Source organism: Littorina saxatilis, linkage group LG2 (genome assembly GCF_037325665.1).
Source record: "Littorina saxatilis isolate snail1 linkage group LG2, US_GU_Lsax_2.0, whole genome shotgun sequence".
NCBI classification, from domain to species: Eukaryota; Metazoa; Mollusca; class Gastropoda; order Littorinimorpha; family Littorinidae; genus Littorina; species Littorina saxatilis.
This window is the reverse complement of record NC_090246.1, coordinates 52152376-52174377: the sequence shown is the minus strand read 5'-3', so window position 1 is coordinate 52174377 and position 22002 is coordinate 52152376. Positions and strand designations below refer to the sequence as shown.

General features: G+C 39.7%; 1 protein-coding gene across 11 annotated transcripts in view; it reads left to right on the top strand.

The window, feature by feature from the left end:
• The window catches only part of LOC138959183 (mucin-2-like), an 88365-nt gene that overhangs the window by 38867 nt on the left and 27496 nt on the right, over positions 1–22002 (top strand). For 8 of the 11 annotated variants that reach the window (XR_011453649.1, XM_070330562.1, XM_070330567.1 and 5 more), the window contains 4 exons: positions 6206–6352; positions 8053–8289; positions 8710–8748; positions 11680–11715. Coding sequence is in view for 10 of the 11 variants with exons in the window: in XM_070330562.1 (XP_070186663.1) it covers positions 6206–6352; positions 8053–8289; positions 8710–8748; positions 11680–11715 (459 nt within the window). In the remaining variant the exon portion in view is untranslated. Of the gene's footprint in view, positions 1–6205; positions 6353–8052; positions 8290–8709; positions 8749–11679; positions 11716–19560; positions 19786–22002 lie in introns of all 11 variants that reach the window. The other 3 variants (XM_070330569.1, XM_070330566.1, XM_070330568.1) reach the window with 3 other exon arrangements.

Below are 22002 nucleotides of genomic sequence, written 5' to 3'. Positions count from 1 at the left end.
TGAAGAAATGGTGTTGGTGACATTTCGGGTACTCGTTTAGGCTGCTTGAAGAGATAGTCAGTCATGAGCTATTTTGGAGGTAAGGTTGATTATGAGGTTATTTATTTATTTTAGTTTTTTGCTTGTTGTTGTTGTCTAATGTTTTGAACAAAAGTGAACCATTTCCATTTTATTTCCTTTTGCGGGGAAGTTTTCTTTTCCTTTTTTTTACAAACGTGTGCAATTTTGTTTCAGGGATACTGGCAGTGACTCTGCTTACTACGTGAACACATGGGCCAGAGGACACAGGAAAGGGAGAAACTGCAAGGAGAGAAATACAATGATAGGACAATCAAAACAAAACAAAAACAGTGACATGGATAGTCCAGGTTTCTTTCGGATTCAACGGATACAATTTATGGCAGGAATAAGGACATACGTTTTGTACGATGTAATGTGTCAAAGCATCACATTTTACGGTTGTTTGAAAACCTCAATGCACTTATATCAGATCTGAATCCATCGGCGTTAATGCAAACATGTCGCATAGTAAATCTTCGTGGTTCAAGATAAGTAAACTATAATACACTAATATTGCTATTTCATATGTTACGTGGATTTCCATTGGTCAATTGGGCAAAACTGAGCTCAGTGCAAAAGTGATATCGACGACATTTCCGTCGATATCAGTTTTGATATCGACGACCTCTTTATTGCTTCCCCACTTCAAAAACAAAAACACCTATATTTAAAAACAAACAAATATATATGAAAATGTAATTATCCCAGAATTTAGTTGAGCAAGTGACTAAAGACTTTTTGAAAGGAAAGACATTTTAAAATACTGAAAAGTACAAGAAAAGGGTGAACAAAAAGAAATAATAATCAGAGGGAGGAATGTGGAACAGCCAAAACTGAGACAAATACTTTTGTAATTTCTTTAATAAGTGTAACTCCTCAGATTTCTCTCAGACACAAAATGCAAGCTCTTCTATCTTCTATGGTGACATTCCCTTCGTAACCACCAGCCTACACAAGGTGGTGTGAAAAAACAAAACAATTTTTTTAAATTTTTTTGTGTATAAAGAATGTAACAGAAGCGCTGACTGCATTCGAGTTATTTCCCCTGCTTTGAATGCTCGCTTTGGCATGAAGAGAAATGCATGAAACTAGGCAAAGTGAAATTCTTATGTAAAACTGAATAACAAAATTTAAAACGAGAAATAAACAAACAAATAAAAAGATAAGTAAATTAATGACCAAGCAAATACACAAACAGTACAACTACAAGCTTCACGCCCATTCTAAGTGAACTGGACAGGGCATACTGATAAAGTTTTTCACAAGATCCGTTCTTCCTGTATACAATACAATAAACGATTCGCTCAAAAATTCAACTTTTTGTCACATATTTTTTTTATTTCAACATTCATTTCGTATTTTTAAGCCTAAGATGTGGTAACGTATGTATCCTTGACGTATGTATCGCCATTTGCTATGATTACCAAAAACAAAACGCATGGTGACGATGAAATCACGCAACATGTTTTCCTCCATAAAGCATATGCGTGTACATGCTGTGATATGCATGAATTGCCCAGGTTCTGGAATAATTTCTTGTAAACCATAGGTAATGTATGTATCATTCAAAGGGACGCATTTACATTTTTTTGAAAACCAAGTCTTATCTGTAAATGAACAGCAGACTTGAATGTTCAGTGCGTACACGGTGTTGAAATACATTCATTTATGAAACTTTAAAACCCAAATACAAGTCTATAAATATACAGATGATGCCTGCAATATCTGTTAAAAGTTTGGTTACGTGTGTACTCTCGAATTTGGCGATAACGGTAACATCCCCAAAGTCATCGACTTAAATTTGTTTTTATAGTTCAACAGTTTTGCCTTCGTTTTCTTCCATGTTCCATACGGGGTTTTTTCATTACAAAGTCAGCCGTATGTATCGATGATAAACGAGCGAGAATGTTGCATCACCCGAGCCAGGCGACAGTACCGAATGTACTGTTTTGAGGCATTCTCGGCAAGGTTGTGGCGCTTGCATCAGTCGGAGGTCCCAGCCACTTACTGTCAAAAGTCGCCACAAACCAGTGTACATAATGACAGCTTAGATTTATTTAACAGCACTCGTGTTTGGAAAATAACCTAATTCGCCATTAATTACACCTTATTGCTGAGAATGGGTGCTGACGCTTAGGGATGCTAAGATTCCCCCAATATGCAGCAGGACCTGCCGTGCGGCCTCCCAGAAATCCTCACCCAGCCTACTTCTGTGATAAAACACACTTGTTTCTACTCTTTTTCATACCGTGTGATGATACGCGTGTGTCTTATTTTCTGTGTTTGTGTTTAATTAATATTTGTTTGTCTGTGCACTTAAAAAGACCGCTGGGTCGAATTATATGTGACTGTAACGTATTGTTTTGTCAATAATAATCGTGCCAAAAACGTACCTTTCTTGTTTTTTATTCTAAATTTTGGAACATTGGCAGTCTCTTTGTTTTTGGATTCGTACAGTGTCTTGTAGCCGCGAAGTCCAAGTGTCCAATTGGTTGAACTATTTTGCCTTCTTCCATTTCTTTGTAGCCGCGAAGGTCAAGTGTCCAATTGGTTGAACTATTTTGCCTTCTTCCATTTCTTTGTAGCCGCGAAGGCCAAGTGTCCAATTGGTTGAACTATTTTGCCTTCTTCCATTTCTTTGTAGCCGCGAAGGCCAAGTGTCCAATTGGTTGAACTATTTTGCCTTCTTCCATTTCTTTGTAGCCGCGAAGGCCAAGTGTCCAATTGGTTGAACTATTTTGCCTTCTTCCATTTCTTTGTAGCCGCGAAGGCCAAGTGTCCAATTGGTTGAACTATTTTGCCTTCTTCCATTTCTTTGTAGCCGCGAAGGCCAAGTGTCCAATTGGTTGAATTATTTTGCCTTCTTCTATTTCTTTGTAGCCGCGAAGGCCAAGTGTCCAATTGGTTGAATTATTTTGCCTTCTTCCATTTCTTTGTAGCCGCGAAGGCCAAGTGTCCAATTGGTTGAACTATTTTGCCTTCTTCTATTTCTTTGTAGCCGCGAAGGCCAAGTGTCCAATTGGTTGAACTATTTTGCCTTTTTCCATTTCTTTCTAGTCGCGAGTAAATGTTCGGTATCAGTGTCGCGTGCGTACGTGCGTGCGTGTGTGCGTGTGAGAGCGCGCGCGCGCGCGTGTGTGTGTCAGTGTGTGTGTGTGTAATGCCTAACGTTTTCTTCCCAAGCGTATAAACAAATAGGTTGTGCTTCCGTGTTTCCTTTTTCTAGCTTAGTCGTGTGCTAAGTGCATACTTCAATAGAAAACAAATAGTAAAGCATTTTTGGGGGAGTGGGAAACGATATATGGGGAAAATATGGTATTTGTTTCATGTGCATTTGTTTCATTTTAATTCGCTTAAAACGGCTTTTTGTCTTTCATGTTATGTACGCCGCGAAAAGGCCTTTTGTTTTTCTGCTTTTAATCCGAAAAGCACGACAAACAAATTCTGTTCTGCCGAGACAAAATTTGTGTTCTCTTTTTTATGTACAAAATATGTGTTTCTTTATTTTTTGTCAAATGATTTATGTGCCAACAGTGCATATGCGAGCAATATTAATGTTATACTTTTAATGTGATTGGTAGTGTAATTGTTTTGCATTGGTAGGCGTCAGTACGTATAACTATGTGTACATTCTTCGCATGTGTACCTGCATGTGACGTACCTTCATGTGTAAATATGTTTAAAATCAAAGATTACATCTTTCGGCCGAGACACATATGTCCTACACCAACGAAAGCACTCTCACATTTATGTACATGTACACTCGAACTATCAACATTACTTGCTTGTAATATTAGTGTGTTGCAAACAATCATGTATTTTATCAATCATACTTTGAAAGTTGAAGTGATAATTGTATCGGTTGTTTTATATGACCAACATAAACACACACGCACGCACACAGACGCACACACACACACACACACACACACACACACACACACACACACACACACTGACACACACACACACACACACACGCACACACACACACACACACACACACACACACACACACTTAGTTACACACATTCTCTCTTTGATGGAGGGCTGTTCCATTATTACTTAGAATCTAGGCTCCTGGCAATATGGCGTTAAATACAAAAACATGCCGTCAAATAATAGACTATTGTAAGGCTTGACACAAAAAATGAAGTTCCAGAGTTATGTCGTTTTCATATGGTCGACTCGAGAAGTTACTCACCGCGCGCAAGGTATGAATTTGCGTCATGAAGCTCAAATTCGCGATTTCGGAGAGATAACTTACAATAACTACAAACTAACGGTTAAAAGAGGCCGATTTGCATGAAAGTGTGATGAAATGTTTTGGGATGAACGCTCTTTGTAGAGCCGTGGTGTAAAACTGGTACAGCAATTTCAAACCGGGTAGACGGAGCCTCGAAAATGATACCCACCCTGGTCTACTCATTTCATCCGTTATCCTCGAAAACATTGGCGCTGTTGAACAGATAATAAGAGAAGATCACTTAATTATATTCAGGGAGATGCAATATGCCCTTCGCATTAAAAGCTCTGTATTTGAAAAGATCTTACACAAATACTTAATGGGCCCAAAGCGATTTGCCGGTTGGTTACCACATGAACCTAGTGACGGAAAAAAGAGGGGTAGGGCGGAGTGTTGCCTGACAATACTTGAAAAAATCAGCAATGGCTTGTCCAAATCAACATGGAATATCGTCAGTGGTGACGATACCTGGGTTAATTAGTTCCAATCTAACACCAAACAACTGTCGTCTGTTCGTGTGTTTAACCAGGTGACCCAACCCCTGCCAAGTTCAAATAACAAGAAGCCCTAAAAAAAAATTTGTGCATCTTTCGTCGCTAAATCAAGGTATTTAAACACTTTGACTCTTGAGGACAGGCATACAGTCACGTCTGACTGCTGTGTCCACCACTAATGGTCGAAAATATTCAAGGCTTGGCACAAACATCGTCCAAACACGGGTATTCGAGGGCTTATGCTGTAACATGACAACGCACCTGTGTATACTGCCTTTGCGACAACAGATTTCTTGGCACCAAAGGGAGCACTGCTGCTGGTTGCATCCACCCTATATTCTTGACATTTCCCCATGCTAGTTCAGCCTGTTCTCGGATTTTAAGAAATAGCCGCAGAAACACGGTTAGAGACCCCTGAAGACCGAGCCTTCACGAGGGCCATATAGCTGATGTCAAGCGGTCCCAGGCCTGAATGAGAACATTTGAGAGGATGGCCAGTTGGGTGTCGGCTGGGGAAAGATTGATCTAGAAAATGGCCTGGTTAGATTGTTGATATGTGTTTCTGTTTCTAAGATTCTAAATAATTATGGAACAGCCTACGTATGTCGACTTTGTACCTGGAGTAACCATATCACTTTTGTAATTAAAGCTGTTTCGTGCTGTTTGCGTGTACTGTAGTACAATTTCACCAAAACCTCTGTACGTGTGCGTGCGTGTGTTTGTGTGTGTATGAGTGTGTGTGTTGGTGTGTGTGTATGTATCTCTACGTGTGTGTTTGTTTTTCTGAGCACGGTGTGTGTGTGTGTGTGTGTGTGTGTGTGTATGTGTGTGTGTGTGAGTGTGTGTGTGTTTCTCTGTATGTGTGTGTGTGTTTCTGTGTGTGGTGTGGATGTGTGTGTGTGTGTAAATAACTAAGTAAGTAAGTTAGTTATTAAAAGTAACATCGAGGGCCCATCGTCCCACGATGATAGCTGCATCATGCAAAAACGACCGAGGTTGTTGTAAGTCAGTCTGTGAAAAGCGACTGGGAGTGAGAGATTAAAATACTGAGACTATTTTGAAAGAAGATAAAGACAAGCCAGATGGAGACAGTGAGAAGAGCACAGTAAGCCACGGAGATATTGGAAGGGAGGGAGAATAGAAATTATAGCCGGTGTGTGTGCGTACGTGTGTACGTGTGTGCGTGTCTGTGTCTAGACCTGTGTGAGAGAGGATAGAGGAGAGATAGGTAAAGACAGAGACAACAAAAAAGAGACACACAGGCTTAATGAACAGAGTTTGTGGTCCGTACACACACCCTTGCCACCACCATAGGGCTTATTTGACTTCTGTGTGTGTCAGATAAGACATAACTATAGTCTCTGAACCCCAGACACGTATTATCCTACTTCCATTCTCTCCATAGACACTACTACAACAACTTCCGGTTTGACGTCAACAGCGGAAACAGCAACCAGTCCCACCCCTACAACAACTGTTACAACGTCCAGCCAAACGACATCAACAAGTCCAACACCAGCAGCCATCACTACAACTACAGCGCCCGCCGCAAGTACGTATTCACAAAGATCTCGTTTGAGAATGAAGAACAAGAAATACGTTGCCGAAACTACAGTACATAGTTTCTACAAAATGTTTAACAAACAAGCTAACACCATTGCGGTAGACAGACCAGTTTTCCTGCTACTGGTTTCAATCAGAAGTATTTGTCAGCAATTAACTTCGACTAATTAACCCAATGTTATACCAAACAAAATCGGCATTGAAGATCAGAGTTCGTCTTTTTAAAAAGAAAAGCTTACGTCTACAAATAATTGCAGTGCTGCACGCCTGCAACTGCAGATCATCTTAGTCCGTGTCACGGTGTGTATAGTCTTGTTTGAAACGGGATTTGACAGTTTAAATGAGATTAACAACAGAAAATATTTCTATTTATATATATATATATATATATATATATATATATATATATATATATATATATATATATATCTCTCTCTCTCTCTCTCTCTCTCTCTATTTATGAACATGCAATCTGCAACAAACACCATCATCGTGCAAATCACTCTTAATATCAATTTAACGAAATTTTAACAAGAATTTTGACACAAATTGACGATTATTCTTAACGCCCAAAATGAGTTTTGAATCATTGTCATTGGCTTGTTGTGGTTCCTGCATCGCTCTTCCATTATGCCGCAAAATGTGAAAATATCCGACTCGAAGGAGAACAGATATTATTTTAAGCAATTGGAACGACAATTTTTGTGATCATTTAATTTTCAAATTAAAAAAAAGGATTGAAGAGCAGTCATTTAGTAACCTTTTAGGTTACAGATGCACTCCATGGATCACTACTACTAACTTCCCATATCATTTCAGACTATTTATATGTATACTGAACACTTACCATGACAAATGTACTTTTCTTCTCGTTCATCGTGTGTGTTGGTAAGAAACTTTCTCAACATATGTTAGTGTGTGTGTGTGTGTGTGTGTGTGTGTGTGTGTGTGTGTGTGTGTGTGTGCGTGCGTGTGTGTGTGTGTGTGTGTGCGTGCGTGTGTGTACGTGCGTGCGTGTGTGCGTGCGTGCATGTGTGTGTGTGTGTGTGTGTGTGTTGGGGTGGCGTTCACGTGCTTTGTGCAGGAACAATGGCTTTACCAAAATCAAAGAGAGATGGTGGGAGATAGATAGATTGATAGGTAGTTAGACAGGCAGGCAGACAGACAGACAGACAGACAGCGAGAGAGAGAGAGCAAATTGAACGGAATTGAAATACAGAGTACGCACGTAATACAGTTTCTTTTCATCCAGCCCCTGAGAGAAAGAGAGAGAGAGGGAGAGAGAAGAGAGAGAGAAAGGAGAGAGAGAGAGAGAGAGAGAGAGAGAGAGAGAGTAACTTGAAACTTAATCAACACAAAATAACCTAAAACAAATAAATGTACGTCATAACATGGCGCATTGAAGCAACTTACCAAACACAGCCTGCTTTTTTTTCTTATCCGATATGAAAACACAACATGTGAGCGTCATATTCAATTTAACGTAATGGCAGTCAATATCGTTTCAATTCAAACTGATTTAGATGTGTCGAAGACAATGTTCAATTTAAATAAATTAATTTCTAATGGACAATAAAGTGGTTGTTATTGTTATTGCTACTGTCGTTGTGATTGTAATAGTTGTGGTTTTTTTCGGACAACGACGTATAACTCACCTTTGTATCTGGAACACTTGAATTTTCTGTGCAGGAGGGGCTTGCACATGGGCCGACAAGACGAAAACTGCTGGTGCACAGGGCCAACGAAGCGGCTCGCTAGTCCAATTTGTACCTGGTAGTTCGTTGGACGACTGTAAAGCCCTGTGTGATGCCCAAGCGGGCTGTGTTGCCGTTGACTGGACATTAGTCCAATGCTTTTGGTTCTCGGTGATACCACCAACCAGCGCAGTCTCCAGTACAACACACTCCGTTAAAACATGCACGGCGGGTAAGTGTGCCATCACAACAACAACAAAATAGCAACATGAAGAACTGACACAGCCTATCTGCTTGCAACAGACAGGCTGAACATCACATGTGTGAATACACAGAAACAGAGAGACAGACTTATAAACACACAGAGTGACGCTCGCACACACATATGCACCCACAAACGCACTCACCAACAAAATAGACAAGCACGCACGCACGCACGCACGCACGCACACACACACGCACGCACGCACGCACGCACACACACACACACACACACACACACACACACACACACACACACACACACACACACACACACACACACACATGTAAAACATGATTAATAAATGTACGGGAAACACCTTTTTGACCAAATAACTTCGCTTAGTGTCGCATTATTGCACCGTGCAGAATGAAGTTATTATCTTTTCAGCAACGACAACCGATTCAACTACAACATCAACTGTAACAGGTGTGTGGAAATAAACAGACGATAAAGTCCATTTAAAGTTGGCCAAAAAATCATTGCAACAAATTTCAAACCCAAATTAAAGCATTAATTCCTGTGTCATTTAATTAAAACTGTATATGCCAAAGAAGGCCGTTCACTTAACCTTCAGGATCACCTTTTGGATTAAATATTTCTTTTACAGGGACCACGTGACCGCCGCTCAAGTAAGGGTACCCTCAAAATCGACCAGACAAAAACAGAAGAGCCGAATGAAAAATCGACAAAAAATCACAATAGGCAAAACTTTGCAACTTTGACGTACGAGAAGAAATTCAAACCAATTATCTACCCTGAACAGATTATTTTGTTTTGCTACCTTGTGTATTTCGCGTGCTATGCTATTCCTACTGATGCAGGTGTCGATCGCAAGAGCGGTCAAAAACGGAACGTTTTACGTCAATTTGTATGGGTATCATGTCAAAAAGCGCTACATTTTAGCAATGACTTGGTGGATTGCTTTGAAACTTTAAGAATATTTTACCAACATACTAGAGATACTTCGTGCGAAAGTTTGGATCGTTACGGTTAATTATCCAGATGTGACGCAATGTTTTGGAAAATGTTGTTAATGGCTGCAATCTACTGGCCGTATACAATTTCATCTCACACGGCATCACTGCAGAGCGCCTAGAACTGTACCCACGGAATATGCGCGATATAAGACTCATTAATTGAATTAATTGATTGATTAAACTTGTCATAGGATTGTTCACTTGTGTCCAAAAAATTCATGACTTTGCATATCTACAGATGAATGATTGATACAGATTCTGTCTAAGTTTCATTTGCGTGTAGCTGCTGGCGTTAATTTGCTAGTCATGCAAACACATGAGGAAACAAGTCGCGTAAGGCGAAAATACAATATTGAGTCAAGTAGCTGTCGAACTCACAGAATGAAACTGAACGCAATGCCATTTTTCAGCAAGACCGTATACTCGTAGCATCGTCAGTCCACCGCTCATGGCAAAGGCAGTGAAATTGACAAGAAGAGCGGGGTAGTAGTTGCGCTAGGAAGGATAGCACGCTTTTCTGTACCTCTCTTTGTTTTAACTTTCTGAGCGTGTTTTTAATCCAAACATATCATATCTATATGTTTTTGGAATCAGGAACCAACAAGGAATAAGATGAAAGTGTTTTTAAATTGATTTGGACAATTTAATTTTGATAATAATTTGTATATATTTAATTTTCAGAGCTTGTTTTTAATCCGAATATAACATATTTATATGTTTTGGGAATCAGCAAATGATGGAGAATAAGATAAACGTAAATTTGGATCGTTTTATAAATTTTTATTTTTTTTTACAATTTTCAGATTTTTAATGACCAAAGTCATTAATTAATTTTTAAGCCACCAAGCTGAAATGCAATACCGAAGTCCGGGCTTCGTCGAAGATTACTTGACCAAAATTTCAACCAATTTGGTTGAAAAATGAGGGCGTGACAGTGCCGCCTCAACTTTCACGAAAAGCCGGATATGACGTCATCAAAGACATTTATCAAAAAAATGAAAAAAACGTATGGGGATTTCATACCCAGGAACTCTCATGTCAAATTTCATAAAGATCGGTCCAGTAGTTTAGTCTGAATCGCTCTACACACACACACACACACGCACACACACACACACGCACGCACATACACCACGACCCTCGTTTCGATTCCCCCTCGATGTTAAAATATTTAGTCAAAACTTGACTAAATATAAAAATGGAACGTTCACGCTGTTTCGCGCTTACAGCTGTTATCGCTGCGTGCCTCTTAAAACATGCTACGGTCACGCTTGGCTGTGCATCGCTGTGGCACCAGAATCATCGCTTTGTAGCGTGTTTACTGGTCCAGCAAATTTGCGTCAGTACTTACACGCACATAAAACTTTAGTAGTATGTGTATCAATCATTTTACTAAAGACATGCAAAGTCATACATTTTTTGGACCCAAGCGAACAATCCTATGACGAAATTAAAAACTTCTTTTGAAAAATTGCATAACATTTTAACAAACACCTGTAACAATATCATTTCGCTCGAAGTATCTCTAGTATGTTGGTAAAATATTCTGAAAGTTTCAAAGCAATCCACTAAGTCATTGCTAAAGTGCAGACTTTTTTGTCATGATACCCCTAAAAAATGACGCAAAAAGTCCCGTTTTTGACCGCTCTTGCGATCGACACCTGCATCAGTAGGAATAGCATAGCACGCGAAATACGCAAGGTAGCAAAACAAAACAATCTATTCAGGGTAGATAATTGGTTTGACTTCCTTCTCGTATGTCAAAGTTGCAACGTTTTGCCTACTGTGATTTTTTGTCGATTTTTCATTCGGCTCTTCCGTTTTTGTCTGGTCGATTTTGAGGGTACCCTTACTTGAGCGGCGGTAACGTGATCCCTGTAAAATAAATATTTAATCCAAATGGTGATCCTGAAGGTTAAGTGAACGGCCTTCTCTGGCATATAAAGTGTTAATAAAATGACACGGAGATTAATGCTTAAATTTGGGTTTGAAATTTGTTGCAATAATGTTTTGGCCAAGTTTACATTTCATACTCCTTGCAATACAATCACGCTGACTGCACTATAAATCGTGACATTCCATAATGATGTAAAATCATAATTCTGATATGAAAACAACAGGTGTGTGTGTGTGTGTGTGTGTGTGTGTGTGTGTGTGTGTGTGTGTGTGTGTGTGTGTGTATGTATGTGTGTGCGTGTGTGTGAGTGCGTGTGTGCGTGCATGTGTTGTGTATGCCTATTTTCAAAACCTTAACGTTATTCCGAAATGAAAACAGCTGTGGGAAAAAGTGTTGGTGAGGCATGGTTTTTTTAGTTATTGAATAACTTACCTAAGTGTCGCATTATTGCAACTTTGCAAAATAAAGTTATTTTCTTTTCAGCAACAACAACCAATCCAACTACATCAACTATAAAAGGTGTGCGAAAATAAACAAACGAATAAGTCTAATCACATTTAATACTCCTCGTGATACAATAACACTGACTGCAATATGAATCGTGACAAGATGGTGTAAAACAATGTTTTGTTGTTAAAACAAGTGTGTGTGTGTGTGTCTCTGTCTGTCTGTCTGTCTGTCTGTCTGTCTGTCTGTATCTGTGTGTCTGTGTTTGTGTGTGTGTTCGTGTGGCTGTGTGTGTGTGTGTGTGACTGTGTTCGTGTGTGTGTATGTGTGTGTGTGTGTGCAGTGTGTGTGTGTGTGTGTGTGTGTGTGTGTGTATGTGTGCGTGTTCGTGCTTTGTGCGTGCGTGCTCGCGTGCGTGTATGTGCGCCCGTGCCATCGTGTGTTGTTTTTGCTTATTTTTAAAAATATTAACGTTATTCCGAAATTTAAACAACTGGGATAAGTGTTGGTGCGGAACGGAACGATCGTGCAATGATCGAGTGACACAGGTTTACTCTAGAATCCCATATCCTCCTCTCGAGAACGTTTGCTTTTGTTTGCCTATATTTTTGTTATTGCTAGTATTGAGTTGCTTACACCGTATAGATATATCGCCTTTTTTGTACTTTTTTGCCTTCTCCCTTTTGTTTGCTTGGAACCTTTTTTCTTGGACGTTTGGCCAGGTGTATGATTTCTGCACTTTTCAATGAGGTACGTTTGGCTTTCACATTTTATATATCTCTCTATTTGTGTATGTATAATTATATGTATTCATTCTGACCACAATAAAATATGTTTCATGCCTGTTCGATTTTCACGCGTTCATTTGGTGAATCAAGTGTTTGTAAGAATTTATTATCAGTATTTGCATGAAGTCAAAGAAAAACATCCTTGTCTTTATGGCATATTAGATAGAATATACTTTATTTGTCGCTTATAGAAAATGCTCACATTTTGTAGGCCGATTAAGAATCAAGCTTAGAAATCTGATCGTGTAAGTGCATATTTTTGTTGCGCGGATAGATGCTTTTTCCATTTAGTCAAGTTTTGACTAAATGTTTTTACATAGACGGGGAATCGAGACGATGGTGTGGTGTATGTGTGTATGTGTGTGTGTGTGTGTGTATAACGCAATTCTAAGAAACTCCTGGATCGATCTTCATGAAACTTAACATGAGAGTTCCTGAGTATTATATCTCCAGACGTTTTTTTTCAGTTTTTGGGTAAATATCTTTGATGACGTCATATCCGGCTTTTTGTGAAAGTTGAGGCGGCTCTGTCACGCTCTCATTTTTCAACCAATATGGTTGAAATTTTGGTCAAGTAATCTTCGACGAAGCCCGGACTCTGGTATTGCATTTCAGCTTGGAGGCTTAAAAATTAATTAATGAGTTTTCTCATTAAAGTTGTCATTACAATCGATTTTTCGCAAACAAATTTAAAATTGATTGCATCGTATTCTTCATCAAATTTTGAATCTAAACATATAGACATATGTCACATTTACTTTTAAAATGTGATCACAATTAACGAAAACAGGTTAATTAGTGCTTCGATTAATATATAAGAAATGGATCCAAAAATGATTTCATCTTATTCCTTATCATTTCCTGATTCCAAAAACATATAAATATAATATGCTGTATTCCAAACTGACAAGCTCAGAAAGTTAACAAGTCGCGTAAGGCGAAATTACAACATTTAGTCAAGCTGTCGAACTAACAGAATGAAACTGAACTCACTGCATTTTTACAGCAAGAGCGTATACTCGTAACATCGTCAGTCCACCGCTCGATGCAAAGGCAGTAAAATTGACAAGAAGAGCGGGGTAGTAGTTGCGCTGAGAAGGCTAGCACGCTTTTCTTTATCTCTATTCTTTTTATATTTAGTCAAGTTTTGACTAAATATTTTAACATCGAGGGGGAATCGAAACGAGGGTCGTGGTGTATGTGTGTCTGTCTGTCTGTCTGTCTGTGCGTGTGTGTGTGTGTGTGTGTAGAGCGATTCAGACTAAACTACTGGACCGATCTTTATGAAATTTGACATGAGAGTTCCTGGGTATGAAATCCCCGAACGTTTTTTTCATTTTTTGGATAAATGTCTTTGATGACGTCATATCCGGCTTTTCGTGAAAGTTGAGGCGGCACTGTCACGCCCTCATTTTTCAACCAAATTGGTTCAAATTTTGGTCAAGTAATCTTCGACGAAGCCCGGGGTTCGGTATTGCATTTCAGCTTGGTGGCTTAAAAATTAATTAATGACTTTGGTCATTAAAAATCTGAAAATTGTAAAAAAAAATAAAAATGTATAAAACGATCCAAATTTACGTTTATCTTATTCTCCATCATTTGCTGATTCCCAAAACATATAAATATGTTATATTCGGATTAAAAACAAGCTCTGAAAATTAAATATATAAAAATTATTATCAAAATTAAATTGTCCAAATCAATTTAAAAACACTTTCATCTTATTCCTTGTCGGTTCCTGATTCCAAAAATATATAGATATGATATGTTTGGATTAAAAACACGCTCAGAAAGTTAAAACAAAGAGAGGTACAGAAAAGCGTGCTATCCTTCTTAGCGCAACTACTACCCCGCTCTTCTTGTCAATTTCACTGCCTTTGGCTGCCATGAGCGGTGGACTGACGATGCTACGAGTATACGGTCTTGCTGAAAAATGGCAGCTACTTGACTAAATATTGTATTTTCGCCTTACGCGACTTGTTAACTTTCTGAGCGTGTTTTTAATCCAAACATATCACATCTATATGTTTTTGGAATCAGGAACCCACAAGGACTAAGATGAAATTGTTTTTAAATCGATTTCGGAAATTTTATTTTAATAATAATTTTTATATTTTTAATTTTCAGAGCTTATATTTAATCCGAATATAACATATTTATATGTTTTTGGAATCATAAAAAGATGAAGAATAAGATGAACGTAAATTTGGATCGTTTTAAAAACAAATTATTTTTTGTACAATTTTTAGATTTTTAATGACCAAAGTCATTAATTAATTTTCAAGCCTCCAAGCTGAAATGCAATACCGAAGTCCGGCCTTTGTCGAAGATTGCTTGGCCAAAATTTCAATCAATTTGATTGAAAAATGAGGGTGTGACAGTGCCGCCTCAACTTTTACAAAAAGCCGGATATGACGTCATCAAAGGTATTTATCGAAAAAAAGAAAAAAAAATCCGGGGATATCATTCCCAGGAACTCTCATGTCAAATTTCATAAAGATCGGTCCAGTAGTTTGGTCTGAATCGCTCTACACACACACACGCACAGACAGACAGACACACACACATACACCACGACCCTCGTCTCGATTCCCCCTCTACGTTAAAACATTTAGTTAAAACTTGACTAAATGTAAAAAGAATACAGAAAAGCGCGCTTCCCTGCTTTCCACAGTACGCTATTTCGCTATTCTTGCATGTCAGTTTCACTTCGTGTTGCACGGGACAATTGAGCGACTTCCTTGCCGCGTGGATTGACGACGCTGTTTTTGTCTTAGCGAAAAAAATGCAGTGCGTTCAGTTTTATTCTGTGGGTGCGACAAAATGACTAAATGTTGTAATTTCGCCTTACTCGACTTGTTAAATTTTTTTTAATTCATTTGTATTTATTTGTGTGTGTTGCTCTGCCACCTTGCTGTGGAAAATGTGTAAAAAAAAGTGTAGATAGAAGCAGCTTTTGGAAATGACATCACTCTTATCTTTGTACGGGTGTGCTTAACATGTCACAGAAAGATTTCCACTTTTCTCACTATGGTATTGGGAAATTGTTATTCACATGTCTTATTATATTTCTTGTAACAAAACCTGCATGTGACAATCAACTTTATAATGTATTATACTACTATTTTGACTGTTTCTGAACAGACTACTAATAATGTATTCCGGCTACTTGTTCTTCAGCCTCCTATGTACTCCTTTCAGTTTTCCCTCTCTCTCTCTTTTTGTCTCTAACAGACAAAGACACACGCACGGACGCGCGCACACACACACACACACACACACACACACACACACACACACACACACACACACACACACACACACATATATATATATATATATATATATATATATATATATATATATATGTATAGGTTACAACACGAGTGGTTTTTTATATGGCTTGTATTTCAGTCAAGACCCAGCGGATGAATATCATCGGGAGACACGAGCCTTTGGCGAGTGGCTCTCGATTGATATTCCCGCTGGGTCTTGACTGAAATACAAGCCATATAAAAAACCACGAGTGTTGTAATCTGTATATCCCATTCTACCATCAAACACAAAGTGTAGACTACTAGCGGCACTTTTGCGATCTGTGGAGTGTGAAACAGTGTTTTCAGTGAGACATGGCCTTTTTGCAACCTTAAACTAAGTGACCGTCGCTGAAAAAATAAAACGAATGAGTGCATCTATAAGTACGCGGTAACACTACTTTCAGACCGTTTAAAAGCGTTAAGTAAAGGTTCATAAGTTGCAAGAAAGTAATGAAGTCGTATAGAAATCCATTTAGTTGAAGCGCACAATTCTTTTGCGTTTCAGGTCGGCGGAACGGGGAAACCGGTTTGGCCCCCATTTGGCTTACTCGACTCGATTCAGAATCGATTCCACGTTGTTTTTTTCGAACGCATTATTATACAATTAGTCTTATTGACAGAGAAGCAAATTTTAGGGAACACATATGTAGATTTAACCATTTGCTCCCTATTTGAAATGTATCTACATGATAAACTGTTTTGCGAGTGTGTTTGCATGAACCTAAACTGGTATTGATGCGATGAAAACAGGACCCAAGTCTGTCACCGCCGCTTGATTGCATTTTGAAAGAATATGACTGGATTACGGAAAAATACACACATGTTAAGTTCTTAGATACCTTCATCGCCAATGTGGACTTACTGCAGAGCCAGGCAAAAGAGTAGACTTGCTCGCAAAACACGTGAAACAGCTGATGATAGCGAAGCCCAACCGTGCCAGGTAAGGACGGTCTGACAGATTCTCAAAAGTCGTCTGCTAACGAAGCAAGGGGAGGGTACTCGTGTTTTTGTTTTGGTTCGCTAGCATCTGGTTATCTTGTAAGTTGAATGTTCGTTTTTTCCCACCTGCATTGCTTTCATAATGAAAGAAACGTTTGCTTATTGCATCTCATACATCAGATCAGTTCTGAGATTCATTTTTGCGTGCAACTGATATGGTTTTCTGAGCCGTGCAATACGATTTTGGAACTTCATACAAATGTGTCACATTGTTCGGCGCGAGGTCAAAGGTCGGGAGCAAAGTAGTTCTTCGCCCAAATCGGAATCTGCACTATCATATATTTTTTTGAGTCCATGATGTATTTATTGAGCTATAAAAATACAACATATATACCCATACTGAAGTAACAGAGACAAAGAAGGGAGGTCATGGGATATATATATATATATATATATATATATATATATATATATATATATATATATATATATATATATATATACTAGAATGAATACCCGCTTCGCCGGGTAGCCGGCTTCGCCGGGAAGAAGTACTTAGAGCCGTACGCCGGCTTCGCCGGGTCCGAACAATGGACCCGCCAAGCTTAGGTCCCTCCCAGATTCGTGGAATGGGAACAGCACGAAAATAATTCAGTGGCCATAATGCCATTCCTGACCATATCGAGTCCCATCCTTGTCGACGAATGTAACCGTGTTAATCACCTTTGGAGGCGAACTCCACTCAAACAGGACTGAGCAAGTTAGAGCTTATCTCTAAGCCCTTTTGAACTGTTATGGCTTCTCAAAGGAAGGCCAGTACATAAAATTACACAAAAGCCGCGGGACCACATCACAAACAGAACTGAACAATGCACAGGTGTTGCTCACATAGAGACACACACACACACACACACACACACACAAACACAGAGAAGCCGTATCTATAGAGAGATAGATGACAGTGTATTTTTCGCGTGGCTATAAATTGATTCGACCTTTGCACTTTTACAGTGAGGATAATTTACGGGTCCAATTTACGTTCTGGACACTGCGGTGACCTTCTAAAAATAGTAACAGAACGCCGGGAATATCCGAAGATACTATAGTGCACCATACGAAGGAAGGGAGGTAAACGCTGAAAACATGGAGAAGATGAGAAGATAAGGAAGAGTTACTTATAATGGTGAAATGAACACAAAAACCAAATTCGGTTCAGCGCTGCGCGCCGAGAGCACGTGTTGAAATATCTCATCGATGATATTGTGTCCGGAGTGTAGCTGAATACGGTGTCCAAATTTGAAAAAGATCCACCGAGAACTTTGGCTTTGGTGTGTCGGTATGGGGGCCCGGGTAGCTGAGGTGGAACCAAAATAGCTGAGGTGGAACCAAAATCGGTTCAGCGCTGCGCGCTGAGAGCACGTGTTGAAATATCGACCAGGTTGTGTCCTGTACCGGGTCTACCTGAATATGCCCACCAAATTTGAAGCAGATCCATCGAGAACTTTGGCCGTGCATCGCGAACTCACACACAGACACACAGACACACACACAGACACACACACAGACACAAGTCGTATATATATATAGATACTAGAATGAATACCCGCTTCGCCGGGTAGCCGGCTTCGCCGGGAAGAAGTACTTAGAGCCGTACGCCGGCTTCGCCGGGTCCGAACAATGGACCCGCCAAGCTTAGGTCCCTCCCAGATTCGTGGAATGGGAACAGCACGAAAATGATTCAGTGGCCATAATGCCATTCCTGACCATATCGAGTCCCATCCTTGTCGACGAATGTAACCGTGTTAATCACCTTTGGAGGCGAACTCCACTCAAACAGGACTGAGCAAGTTAGAGCTTATCTCTAAGCCCTTTTGAACTGTTATGGCTTCTGAAAGGAAGGCCAGTACATAAAATTACACAAAAGCCGCCAGACCACATCACAAACAGAACTGAATAATGCACAGGTGTTGCTCACATAAAAACACACACACACACACACACACACACACACACACAAACACAGAGAAGCCATATCTATAGAGAGATAGATGACAGTGTATTTTTCGCGTGGCTATAAATTGATTCGACCTTTGCACTTTTACAGTGAGGATAATTTACGGGTCCAATTTACGTTCTGGACACTGCGGTGACCTTCTAAAAATAGTAACAGAACGGGAATATCCGAAGATGCCTCCCTCAAACTATAGTGCACCATACGAAGGAAGGGAGGTAAACGCTGAAAACCTGGAGAAGATGAGAAGATAAGGAAGAATTACTTATAATGGTGAAATGAACACAAAAACCAAAATCAGTTCAGCGCTGCGCGCTGAGAGCACGTGTTGAAATATCTCATCGATGATATTGTGTCCGGGGTGTAGCTGAATACGGTGTCCAAATTTGAAAAAGATCCACCGAGAACTTTGGCGTTGTGATGTGGTGTAGCGGCTATGGTGTGTCGGTATGGAGGCCCGGGTAGCTGAGGTGGAACCAAAATCGGTTCAGCGCTGCGCGCTGAGAGCACGTGTTGAAATATCGACCAGGTTGTGTCCTGTACCGGGTCAACCTGAATATGCCCACCAAATTTGAAGCAGATCCATCGAGAACTTTGGCCGTGCATGGCGAATACACAAATACACAAATACACAGATACACAGACACACAGACACACACACACACACACAGACACAAGTCGTATATATATATACACACACACACCTTGTTGCTTTGTCTTTCTTGAAGTGAATGATTACGAATAAGGACAGTAATAAGCTCGAGACAACGTGATTGTGCTCTGAAGGATCCCTTTCAGAGATTTCCAGCCACTAATCGTTTGGACAACCACTGACAACAGTCCTGTTTCTCTCTCTTTCCAGCTGCAGAGTGCACGTTTACGGAGAAAGAAGACACGCGGGTAACATCCACGGCCCAAGTCACAGTGGATTTGTCGTCCTCCGGGGACTGTGAAACATTGTGCAAGGACATCCCACAGTGCCGCGCTTACTCCTCTACCTCTGGCAAGTGCGAGATTCACACGTCTGATGACACCCCCACCTCCACCAATGCCAATTATGTGCACGCCACAAAGATCAACTGTTTTGGTGAGCCACATCCTGCCAGAATAATTGTTCAGGCCAATTTTTGTTGTTGCTATTTCATGACAATTCGTTCCAACTCAAGAGTCATAAACTTGGGTTTGTCCTCAATTAAACGTTCCAATAATTGAACCTTTCGGGGGACGGGCGCAATGGCTTGGTGGTAAGACGCCGGCCTCCAAAGCGGAAGGTCGTGGGTTCGAATCCCGGCAGGGTTCAGGTGGAGATTTTTCCGATCTCCCAGGTCAACGTATGTGCAGACCTGTTAGTGCGTTATCCCCCTTCGTGTGTACACGCAATCAAAAGACCATGTGCGCACGGAAAAGATCCTGTAATCCATGTCAGAGTTCGGTGGGTTATAGAAACACGAACATACCCAGCATGCTTCCTGCGAAAGCGGCGTATGGCTGCCTAAATGGCGGGGTAAAAACGGTCATACACGTAAAAATCCACTTGTGCAAAAACACGAGTGTACGTGGGAGTTTCAGCCCACGAACGCAGAAGAAGAAGAAGAACCTTTCTTGGGTTTTTTATTTTAGTTTATGAGAAGTTATTTATTACTTGTTATTGCCAGCTTAAAAAACGGCTCTCATAGTGTTTTTCAAGCACAGCGATGGATCATACTCATTATGTTTGCATGCGATATCCACATTCACAAAACATCGAAGAGATCTCATTCATGTGTGTTTAACTGTGCATCTATATCCATTCCTTTGGTTTAACAAAATTCGTTTGTAATTTCTAGCTCTCACAGGTTCTCATTCTTTTATATTTTTGTGTATCTCTTTCCCTGTCTGCAAACATCGTCTAGTTTATCTCTATCATGGGCTTATTGTTCTTTCTCGGTAACTCTTTTTTATATTTAGTCAAGTTTTGACTAAATATTTTAACATCGAGGGGGAATCGAAACGAGGGTCGTGGTGTATGTGCGTGTGTGCGTGTGTGCGTGTGTCTGTGTGTGTGTGTGGAGCGATTCAGACTAAACTACTGGACCGATCTTTATGAAATTTGACATGAGAGTTCCTGGGTATGAAATCCCCATACGTGTTTTTCATTTTTTTGATAAATGTCTTTGATGACGTCATATCCGGCTTTTCGTGAAAGTTGAGGCGGCACTGTCACGCCCTCATTTTTCAACCAAATTGGTTGAAATTTTGGTCAAGTAATCTTCGACGAAGCCTGGACTTCGGTATTGCATTTCAGCTTGGTGGCTTAAAAATTAATTAATGACTTTGGTCATTAAAAATCGGAAAATTGTAAAAAAAAATAAAAATTTATAAAACGATCCAAATTTACGTTTATCTTATTCTCCATCATTTGCTGATTCCCAAAACATATAAATATGTTATATTCGGATTAAAAACAAGCTCTGAAAATTAAATATATAAAAATTATTATCAAAATTAAATTGTCCAAATCAATTTAAAAACACTTTCATCTTATTCCTTGTCGGTTCCTGATTCCAAAAACATATAGATATGATATGTTTGGATTAAAAACACGCTCAGAAAGTTAAAACAAAGAGAGGTACAGAAAAGCGTGCTATCCTTCTTAGCGCAACTACTACCCCGCTCTTCTTGTCAATTTCACTGCCTTTGCCATGAGCGGTGGACTGACGATGCTACGAGTATACGGTCTTGCTAAAAAATGGCATTGCGTTCAGTTTCATTCTGTGAGTTCGACAGCTACTTGACTAAATATTGTATTTTCGCCTTACGCGACTTGTTTTTACCTGCACTTAGTCTGTTTTTATATTTAGTCAAGTTTTGACTAAATATTTTAACATCGAGGGGGAATCGAAACGAGGGTCGTGGTGTATGTGCGTGCGTGTGTGTGTGTGTGTGTGTGTGTGTGTGTGTGTGTGTGTGTGTGTGTGTGTGTGTAGAGCGATTCAGACTAAACTACTGGACCGATCTTTATGAAATTTGACATGAGAGTTCCTGGGTATGAAATCCCCGAACGTTTTTTTCATTTTTTTGATAAATGTCTTTGATGACGTCATATCCGGCTTTTCGTGAAAGTTGAGGCGGCACTGTCACGCCCTCATTTTTCAACCAAATTGGTTCAAATTTTGGTCAAGTAATCTTCGACGAAGCCCGGGGTTCGGTATTGCATTTCAGCTTGGTGGCTTAAAAATTAATTAATGACTTTGGTCATTAAAAATCTGAAAATTGTAAAAAAAAATAAAAATTTATAAAACGATCCAAATTTACGTTTATCTTA